Below are 11579 nucleotides of genomic sequence, written 5' to 3' on the forward strand. Positions count from 1 at the left end.
TATCACATACGATTTTTGTGTTAGTTAATATTATAAAATAAATTTTAATTTAAGAAAATGATATTCAAATTTTTATAAAATATACGTAAATAGAATTTAATTAATTTAATTTCATATTATTGTAGTTTGTACCATTCTGTTTGTAGACATACCATGTTCCACATCATGATGCTAAGATCATTTTATGATTGTTATTTGTTATACAATAATATACTTGTTACATATATATAATTTCAACAATATTTTAAATTAGGATTATTCTTTTTCTTACAAATTAATGTTTGTATATTGTATTATTGCTTACTTGTGGCGTAAAAATATTTCCATTTATATATTATTAAAGACAAAATAACGTCTTATTCTCTATTCTTTATAATAAAATATGTATATATTAAAATAAATTTGTATTTGCACATTGCAAATTTCAAAAAAAAAAAAATACTGTCTTATCATAGCATCTCTAATACAAAAAATTGTTGCTATAATAGTACTATATGTCACGCTACCTCTCCATGGGAATATAACATTGCGCACAGCGATATATACATGCAGAATATATATTTGTATATTGTGCATATATATGTATATTGTGTATATATCATTATAATTATATTGATCAAAGAAATTGTGCATTTTGGAATATTATAATGATCCATATGGAATCCCAAAGATTGTAAATATGTGTAAATTATTTTAATTATGATTCGCATTTTATATATATATATATATATATATATATATATATATATACATATATATATATAATATATATATATATATATGTATGGTGGGGATGAAGTTTATATCAATAAAACTAGAAATATTATATGTTAAAAATAATGTTTTTTATATATGCGCATAAAAAATTATAAAGATTATTTTATACGTAAATTGAAGCTATGCATGAATATCTTGCATAATTGCGTAATAATCAATACATTTTGCATAATGATAAAATGTTTCATTATCAAAATATCGTTTTTAAATGAATGAGCTAAAATATGATGTTTTAGAAACACACAAATTTTGTTTTATAATAGAGATGTAACTAAAAAAATAAAAAATGTGAAATTACAATAAAATAAAAATATCAATGTGCATAAAGATTATTGTAAATTTGTATTATACAAACATTTACGTATATAGATTGTTATAATATATAAACTGAATAATTAAGTATATCAACATAGAAAATAGAAGAGCGCGAGCATGACACTGGTCTATCGTCTATCATGTCAGAGATCCCGGGTTCGATCCTGATAGAAACCAAAATACTTATGCTGGTGTCTTCTCTCGGAAGAGGCAATCTCCCGAAAGTATCTTACTACAATCTTGTCTACAAAAACACCTCGAAAAATCCGTCATATGGAATCAGCATTAAAACTAGGTCCTATATGCTTGTGGTAGTTGAATAATCAGCTTGCGCACCACAAACGTATGAGACAGGTGTAACACAGGCCAGAGGCCTGTAATATAAGAGGAAGAACATAAAAAAATAGATCAGTAAAAGTATTATATGTTAAATATTATAAAAAGAACGAAATATTATAAAATAGTACTAAGTGTAACATTATATATTTTTCATCTGTCATGCAGAGAGAAATATAATTTTTAATTATACATCAATATTTCATGGGACGAATCTAAAACCCAAAGCAAAAGAATATAGACCCTTCGCACTCTTTATATTTTTCAAGTTACAATAAAAAAAATGCTTTAAGTATGTTTGCTGATATACATTATAATTTTAAGATGTGCTGCGACATACTTTATAGCCACAGACTTATATAAGTCTGTGTTTACGAGGTCTGGCTATTAAATAACGAGACTGCTTATGAAAAAGAATTTTATTTTAAAAATTATTCTACAGTTGAATGCTCTCCTTCAATGTACTCCCCTCCCCTCGCCACACATCGTTCCATTCGTTTTTTCCATTGGTCAAAGCAATGCTGGAAGTCTTCTTTTGTAAGAGCATTTAGGAGCTCCGCCGATTTTCCTCGCTTCACCTTTTCCATCGACTCGAACCGGGTTCCTTTTAAGGCAGACTTGATCTTCGGAAACAGGAAAAAGTCACAGGGTGCTAAATCAGGCGAGTATAGCGCGTGTTCGAGCACTGGAGTGCCTCTAGCGGCTAAATAACGCTTCACAGACAGCGCGTTATGGGCAGGTGCGTTGTCTTGGTGCAAGATCCAAGACTTGTTTTTCCACAACTCCGGCCGTTTCTTACGAACTCGCTCTCGCAGTGTTGCCAAAACTGTCAAATAGTAAGTTTGGTTTACAGTTTGACCCTCTGGAACCCATTCAGTCATCACGATGCCGTTGATGTCGAAAAAAACGATTAGCATGGCTTTAAATTTTGATTTCGACATCCTTGCTTTTTTCATTCTTGGCGATGCAGGAGTTTTCCAGTGCATGGATTGCCGCTTAGTTCAACATCGTATTGGAATATCCAGGTTTCATCGCAAGTGATAATGTTTTCCATCAATTCAGGCTCTTCATCTAACCTCTAAAGAAAATCTGAGCAGATCTGTTGACGGACGAGCTTTTGGTCAGGGGTCAAATTTTTTGGGACCAACTTCGCACAGACTTTCTTCATGTTTAATTCGTCATGTAAAATTTTTCTGACAGTTTCTTTATCGGCGTTTACAGTCTCAGCAATCATCCGAATGCTCATACGACGATCTCCGCGCACAATTTCATTGATTTTGGTCACTGTTTGCGGAGTTGAAACAGAGACAGGTCGACCTGGACGTTGGTCATCTTCGGTGCTCTCTCGGCCTTCAGAAAACCGTTTATACCATTCGAAAACACGCGCACGAGATAGAGAATTCTCACCATAGGCCTCTTTCAACAACTTATAGCACTCAGTCGGAGTTTTTTTTAATTTAACGAGAAATTTCACATTGATCCGTTGCTCGTGTTTTTCGTCACACATTGTTATCGGCACGAGAAAAAAGTTCGTTTCTAACCTCTATAGAAAAAATACTACTACTGCGACAAAAACGTATTTCGTACTGGAATAGTAGACACTTCCAGCTATCCAACGCTGCATTCGTTTCCCACCCTACTCCTCTAGGACGCCTTCTGCGCGCGCAGTCTCGTTATTTAATAGCCAGACCTCGTATAGCTAATCTAAGCAACATGAATAGTTTTTGATGTGTACGTCATTTTTTTGTTTTATTTCTGTAAAACATTATGTAAGAATTGTCTCGGATAATAATGAGGAAATTTTAATTTTAAAACAAATGTTTCTTAAAAATAGAACAATTAATTTTCTTCACAAAGCTTATTTATTTTACATATTTATAAAAATCTTTTATTTATAAAAATTTCTAGTTTATATATAAATAGTATTCTAATATATAAATTTATATAAAATGCACACCTTCCGCATTGAATGTATGTAACAAGCTGAAAAAAGATACATTTCCATTAATTTTGATGTTTTTGCGTTTATAAAGTGCCTATAAATGATCATAAAATATAACTAAACATATATAAACTAAATGTTACGTTTATATTGTGCATGTGTGCGTGTGTGTGTGTGCGTGTGTCTATATATAAATATAAAGAAAATTAATGCTAGAAATAACTTTAGATTTAAATGTCGAACAAGTGCATCTACTAAAGTTGATATACACTTGTACATTACAAACTGTTATATTATAATAATATCAACTTGTTTATACCTGATAAAGTCATCTATGTCCATAGTTCTAGCTCGTTTGTTCTTAGCATCTGCTTTTTCTAATATATGGTCTATCAATTGTTTGATATCAAAATTATCTGGTACAATCTATAAATATATGCTAATTAATATAAAGTATTACATTATATAAGAAATATTCTAATGTCTTTCTAACTAAGAAAGTATTTGGTTAATATTTCCAGACTTAGTATCTCTCACATAACGTGTCAATTACCTTATTATTCAAACTACAATGAATTTTATAATTTTTTTCTAACATAGTAACAACTGTGGTTTGTTTAAAAGCTGCAGATAGCGTTTTATTTTTTCTCACGAAAGCAATCCGTGTCAGACCATCCCATTCCTGATAATTAATCGGAGGTGGTGGATTTCTTGGTTCAATTCTTACTACATTCGATTCTACTTTAGGTGGAGGTCTAAAGTTATTCTTTCCAACTTTCATCAACATATCTACTCGTGCCAATAATTGTGTGTTAATACTTAAGCGACAATATAATTTATCATCAGGTTTAGCTACCAAGCGTTCTGCAAATTCTCTTTGGAACATAAGTATAGCACATCTGTAAAAAGAAATAACGTATATTAATATATATTAACTCCATTTTCTCTTGCATTACCTACGTATTAAATATTTGCTAAATTAACTTAAAATGCTTCTCAATACTACATAGTTTAGAAATTTGTTATCTTCTCAGAATACAATCAAATATCTATTTGTAAGAAATAGGGTAAAATATATATATATGTATATATATGTATATATACATATATATATATTAAAATGACACATTGTTTTATATGGGAGCAAATAATTCTTATAATCGACAGATTCGATCTAGATTTTTACTTCATATTTATTTTGATTTTATAAGTGAAAAATTGAGTGTTAGGCTACAACTAAAGGAACATGAGATAAATTCACTTTGAGAACTTGTATTTCATTTACATTTACAAATAGTCTAGGAAAACTAGATGATTTTTAGCAATATAAAGGAAAAAATTGCCGTAAAGCTGAATTTGTGTATAGAAGTCTGTAATAATGTCCTTTTTAATATATTAAAACTCCCCATGTGTGATGGCCAGCTGCGCCATCTTGAAAAAATGCCGCACAAAATCGGTTTTTTTGCAAATATCTTAGAAACTATTCGTTGTACGGAAATTAACGTTCAGTTCGAAAATAAAGCAGATCAAATTTTCCACAATTTCATTTTTTAATGAATATTATACGACTATATAGTAATAGTTCCCGAGATAGATTTTTTTAAAGAATCTCGTTATTTTTGAACTTTACGTAAATTTATTCTGTCTTCGCAAATATCTCAAATTTAGCTGTACCTACGTACAAAATACAAATATGACAAAATCGAAAGAGTATTTAATTATCTACAAAATGATTTTTTATTGAATGTTGTACAACCGATAGTTTCGGAGATATTTTTTTTTTTTTTTAGGGCATCTTAATTTATGAACATTGAAACAATTACCATTGAACATTGAAAAAAGATTCATTTATTGGTATACCATATTTGCTGTTATCCATAGTTATGTATACATATATTGTTATATATGAATTAAATGTGATTTCAGTTAAATTAACAACATATTAAGTAGGAATACAGTAGCAATTTGTAAAAAGAATTAAAAATAACTCAAATTGGGTATAATTTGACATTACGAATTTATTAGTATATCCTTTACAATAATTTTATGTAAAAGGTAAAAATGCAACAGTAACAGACAATTGAATAAAGATAAGTTTATTGTTTATAAAAATATTAAATATTAATATTAAATAAAATATTAATATTAATACTAAATTTTTATTAATATTAAATATTGATGAGAAGTTTTTATCACATTAATTTTTATAAATTGTGAACTGAGTTCATTGTCCGAAGATTCAATGAAATTTACTCCGAGCACATGTTCGCCTGCACAATTCCCTCCGAAACGCATTATACGCGGTCATTATATACGGATCCCAACGGCTACTTTCCTATAGTACAGGCTTGCCCAATTTGAGCTCCGAAGCCAAAACGCAAAGCCATCGACGCAAAAAAATTTAATGTAAGATTTCGGGGACAAAGTGTTGATATGTATTTGAGTAACGCTTATCAACACTTTACAGTCCCCGAAATCATACCCATATTGAATTTTTTTGTGTCGATGACTTTGCGTTTTGACTCCGGAGCTCAAATGGACCAGCCTGCTATAGTATATCTCGAACTCGTATATCTCGAATTCATCCTAAAAATATGGTCTAAATATCAAATGGAAGAAAATACCATGTATTATTAGCTCAGAAACGCACATCGATTTTAAAATTTTGCAAATAAACTTTTTTGGCAATTATTGTCGACCATGAAAATGAGGACACAAATTGGAAAAAAGAAATTATAGAATTTAGCCATCGGTGCCGGGCACGTGTAAACCCGTGCATTGTCTTGATGGAAGACTTTCTTCTTCGCCAGATGAGAACGTTTTTTCTTTAAAATGTTGTAGAAACGGTCCAATAAGGCTGCGTAGTAATCGTCATTGATCGTTTGCTTCGACGGAAGATAATCGAATTATATCGCGTCCATTCCAAAAAACTGTGGCCATCACATTTCCGGCCGACTTCACGGTCTTTGCCTTCTTCGGAGCTGGTTCACCCAGTGAAGTCCATTGTTTTGATTGTCTTCGTCTCGGGTGTGAAGTAATGGATCCATGTTTCGTCCACAGTAATGAATCGACGCAGAAATTCATCTGGATTACGTTGAAACATCTCCAAACATTGTTTTGAAATTGTCACACGGTCGCGCTTATGGTCCACAGTGAGCAAACGCGGCATCCATCTTGCCAATAGCTTTTTCATACCCAATTGTTCGTGCAAAATTGAAATCACTGTGTCATGTGATATGCCTGTGGCCTCAACAAGCTCACGCACTTTCACTTGTCGATCAGTCAAATCGTGGACTTTATCAATAATTTCTGGCGTAGCAGCTTCAATTGAACGTCCCGAACGAGATGCATCATATGTGTATGACCACGTTTAAATTCATTCTTTTAATTGTATACAATCGCAAACGCTGGTGCAAATGTGCTATGAACATTATCCAACTCGGCTTTGATTTCTTTCGATGTTAAATCTTTTATATGTAGATGTTTGATCACTGCACGAAACTTGTTTTTTTCCATTTTGCAAAAAATACAAAGGTTGTTCGTTTTAATCATCTAGAGAAATGAAATCACGCGATGAATTCCGCTCAAAATTTGATAGTAATCAGCTGAAAGATGCTACTTGTCAAAAAGTAATGTGATATGACATTGCGAGTGCCTTCTGACAATTTTCTAAAAACCTATTGACTTGCCCTCGTATTTTTTTGCGTAAGAATAGCCGTATATAAGATACTTCCGATACATGTACGAGGAAATGTTCTCAGCTTTATAATCACAAATCAAAATGTCTAAAAAAATATCTTTGCAACTAGCAATTCGGTCATACGATATTCACTAAAAAAATCAGTAAATAATTAAATACTCTTTCGATTTTATCGTATGCATTTTGTATGTGCAGCCAAATTTGAGATATTTGCAAAAACAGATCAAAAAAAGGTGGTTTTTTTCGCCCTCAATTTTTGAATTGTGTGCCAAATGATACCTTACAATGAGATATGAATTACAAAGAAGTTTCAGGTTGAGATAATTGTTATCATAGCTAGAGGGGCATACATTACGTTTATGCTAAAATCCATTTTTATTACATTTAAAATAAATTGATTTACAAAATCACCAGAATAAGTATGATTTCAGTTAATCTTGTTTTCATTGAAAGCGGTGCACTTGCACACAGTATAATTGCACACATCACTCACATCGGCCGGTTCGTAGTAAGTTTTAACTGTTTTACCAATGAAATTATATTATTTTAAATTAATCAGTTAACGATATGGGCAATTGATATACACCCGAATAGATCAACCTTCTTAAAATATCGGACTTCGCAGATCCATGATTTCGAGAATGGACTTTGATTCGACTCCTCTCAGCTCTGATAACTGTCACCTCAACTTCGAACTTCTTTGTAATTAATGTCTCAATATAAGGTAAAATTTGGGACACAGTTTAGTTCCAAAATCGAGGACTATAAAAAGCGATTTTTTCGGTTACTTTACGTAACATTCGAAAATCCTTTAAAAGATATCCTTTAAAAAAAATCTATGTCGGGACTTATTGGTACGAGGTCTATTAAAAAATGAAATTGTGGGAAATTTTATCAGCTTTAATTCTGAACTGAACATTAATTCCCGTACAACAAATAGTTTAAGATATTTGCAAAAAAAAACTAATTTTTTTTTCAAGATGGCATCATAACCAGGCATGTAGGGCGAGTTTTTATATGTTAAAAACAACATTATTACAGACTTCTGTGCAAAAATTCAGCTTGTAGCAATTTTTTTCTTTTTAATTCTAATTTTCCTGAGCTAAAAAATCTACATCAAAATATTTTTTATAAATATTTTTTATAAATATGTAATTACCTGAAAAGTGGTCTGTGTGAAAGTAACTTAAATACTAATGGTGATGATATCTGATAAGGGATGTTAGCAACGCACAAATCAAAAAATGGTAGATCTGATTTTAATACATCTCCATACACTATTTGTAACTTTGATTGATGTATAGTTCCTTGAACACGCTTTTGTAATTCTGCTATCATTCTTGGATCAATTTCGCACGCTATTACTTTTTTTGCTTTCTCAAGCATTTTTACAGTCATATTGCCTGTACCAGGACCTATCTCCAATACAACATCTGTTGGCCTAAGAGCAGCTTTTTCAACCATACTTTGAATAATTAAAGGGTTTTTCAGGATATGTTGACCTTTATCCTTATTAAATAAAATTCCTACAAGAAACAAATATGTTTCTTACAATAATTTATCATATAATATAAATATTAGTCCTTAAGCCTGTTCTTTTTTGCTGAGCTTCTTTCTCTCCAATATGGAGAAAAGAGAAAGAAAAATGAACCGTGCAAGAACTTTAGCTAAAAAAAACAGACCTCTAGTATTAATTTATATAGATATATACAATTTTGATAATTGTTGAATTCAGCCTCCTTATCTCTAATGTTGAATAAAATTAGACTTATTCAACGCGTTTTTGCATTAAATAAACGCGCGAATGTGGCAAAAAAAGTGTTACTCTACTCCATGGACCAAGGTATTGGGTGTTTGAATAAGTTTCTGCCGTTTTTTTTTTTTGCGTGGCCACCCCGAACCAATGAATTACTGTCTATACACCCCACATGACAGATTTTCTAACCTCAATAATTGTCAATTTTAATGTTCAATATCTCGCTTCGCAGGGCAGTCCCGGAAGAATCTGGCAGAAAATTTTTTTCTGCCAGATTCTTTTATTTTACGCAAAAACATGTCAAATGAGACTAATTTTATCAAAATTGGAGGTGGAAAAGCTCTTCTAGAGAATTACCATTCTCTGCTTTGAAAACACAAATTATCTACTTTAAAAACAAATTCTCTATTGTAAAAATAAAATTTTTATAGAAAATAATATTTTAGGTGGGGGAGAAGGGGGCTATTCTAAATAATTACCAGATTTCCTAACATGAATATCTGTCAACTTTAACAATTAATATCTCGATTGATTGGGACAGAGCGATACTTTCTTTTGCTAGATTCGTTCATTTTGTGCGAAAACGCATCGAATGAGCCTAACTTTATCAACATTGAAGATGAGGAAGCTAAACTTACAATTACCAATATTTTTATGAATGTATACCTTGTCTCGCCACTTCCGTGTGGACACGAGAAGTAACTTGTGTGCGAACTTTCGGCATTGTACGCTTTATTAGAAATTAGATGAGATATTTAAATTATTATTTATTCAATAACCACATGGCACCACATAATAGCATTCACTCACTGATAGCGTTTTTCACTGGGCCATACTACCGCACAGATTATATAATATAATAGAAAATACTGAGTGCGTACCAAAAACTCGTTCAGTGGCAGCAGCATTGCACGAGGTTGCCGAAAGTGCAAGTTTCTTACACTCCTAGCTAAACACATGTGTTAACTTCAGAGTGAAATCGCACGGTGCGGAAAAGGACTGCGGAATAGAGAATGCGTTATAGAAACAACCAATCAGCGTTATTCTGCGTTATTCTGTGTTATTATTATCTGCGCAAATAGCGCTGATTGATTATTTCAATGGTCTAGTTTCTACCGAGGATTTAAACTGGATCAGAATATAAGAACAAACCAATTACAGTCGAGTAATCTCCTGTTACAATCGAACGACAGGGGAATGTTCGCCTGTAGTTGGTTGGTTCTTACATTCTGATTCGGTTTAAATTCTTGGTGGAAACTAGGCCAGTGATGCGTTTTCTATTCCGCAGTCCTTTTATGGATTTATCAATAATTACTCCTTATGGGTTTCGCTTGTCTTTAATTAATGCATTTTTTTACAATAATCAAGCCCCTTGGATCAGCTATATTTAAAAACAATAATTAGAAATTCAGAACAAGGCTAATGAAAGTCTAACGCTGATGTAAGAGCGAAGAGTTAGGAGATGCAGATAATACTCAGGTGTTGGCGGTTGTCTTTATTTATTGTATCGAACGTTTCGGCTCACTTTGGAGTTATCTTCAGCGAAAAAGTAGAGTATAATCATTGAAAGTAAGTCACTCGCAGATTAACAGAAATGCAATGATCAATACGATATAAATTATTACAATTTTACTATTAGTTCAATAATTATAAAATCAATAATAATCACGCGATTCGCCTCAATGGGAAACAAAGAAGTTCACGAATATTGATTCACAATTTTTATAAGATATGAAAAATCGTTCCTTGGATTAATAAATCGTGTCGTAATAAGCTCATCTTGACGTGTCGTTTGAAATTAAACGTTACAAAGTGATAAGGGGATTTCTAAACAAGCAATGACAACTATATTTATTCCTAACATCACAGAATACAAATCTTTTTGACTATTTTCCAGTTAGGACATAGAGATGTTAATACTGAGTGCGTTTTAAGAATAGGGGCCTTGGCACCGTCTCTTGGAGCTTGTGTCGATTTCTTGCACTAACGTGCAAAAATTCGGCACTAGGATTCCCTCAGTACAGAGAGAGAACATGCCGGCCTAAATCTGTAACCGCAAAATGCTGCCGCGCACTACTGCCTCCTGATAAAGTAGATGTAAACTACATAACTCTGAGGGTAATACGTCCACTTTTCAACTCTCTCTAGATGATAAATTGATACTTAGTTCATATAATCGTGCTACAGTTACAAATTGTGCATCAGAAATATTTATCTCTGCAATCTTACCTGTACGTGATGTTTATTTCGCTTAAAAATATTAACATTAAGGTAATATTATATTTTTACAAATATGTTATATTTATATTTTAAATAAACTATATACATGTGAATTAAGTTATATTTCAAGCGTTTTATTTTTATTAAACACATTTTTATAGTTTATTTACTTTATTTGCTATTATTTTCTTATTACAACATTAAAATTTGAAAAGCATATAATGACAAAATTAATCTAAACTTTTTTTGTATAAGTACTTTAAGTATTTAAAATGCAATTATAAGTTTCATTGCGACGCAAAAATTAAGTATTTAATAAAATAAGGAAACAATACATTTTGTTAACAATAACATAAATTAAAAGAAGAGCTGATGAGCCAAGCTGGTTAATTATATGTATGCTTAATTAGATTTTTTTATATATAAAAATTTAAACAATGTCAAGAGTTACAACGCTAAATATTCTGTGTATTTACAGAACAATATAATCATGCAATTTCTACATTGCAATGAAACTTTACATAATATATCTT

General features: G+C 31.4%; 1 protein-coding gene across 2 annotated transcripts; it reads right to left on the bottom strand.

Annotated features, from left to right (window-relative positions):
* Positions 1–3350: 3350 nt before the first annotated feature.
* Positions 3351–9781, bottom strand: LOC108755410 (probable dimethyladenosine transferase). Of its 2 annotated transcripts, none has more exons than XM_018498392.1 (5): positions 9493–9781; positions 8347–8596; positions 3924–4269; positions 3690–3796; positions 3351–3411 (listed from the first exon to the last, which is right to left on the bottom strand). In XM_018498392.1, exons 1-5 carry the CDS (start codon positions 9548–9550, stop codon positions 3369–3371), a joined length of 804 nt encoding a protein of 267 aa, XP_018353894.1. In that variant the 5' UTR covers positions 9551–9781; the 3' UTR covers positions 3351–3368. The 2 variants fall into 2 exon arrangements, with proteins under 2 accessions (XP_018353894.1, XP_018353885.1); XM_018498383.1 differs by having other exon boundaries at positions 8230–8596.
* Positions 9782–11579: the final 1798 nt, after the last annotated feature.

Source organism: Trachymyrmex septentrionalis, unplaced genomic scaffold (genome assembly GCF_001594115.1).
Source record: "Trachymyrmex septentrionalis isolate Tsep2-gDNA-1 unplaced genomic scaffold, Tsep1.0 scaffold123, whole genome shotgun sequence".
Classification (NCBI taxonomy): Eukaryota; Metazoa; Arthropoda; class Insecta; order Hymenoptera; family Formicidae; genus Trachymyrmex; species Trachymyrmex septentrionalis.

Excerpts from the sequence above, each read along its gene's own strand:
- LOC108755410 (XM_018498383.1), bottom strand. The coding sequence starts at position 9,550 with ATGCCGAAAGTTCGCACACAAGTTACTTCTCGTGTCCACACGGAAGTG. Across the intron at positions 4,270-8,229 it reads TCACACAGACCACTTTTCAG|ATGTGCTATACTTATGTTCC; the intron begins GTAATTACATAT and ends TTCTTTTTACAG. Across the intron at positions 3,797-3,923 it reads ATTGTAGTTTGAATAATAAG|ATTGTACCAGATAATTTTGA; the intron begins GTAATTGACACG and ends ATATATTTATAG.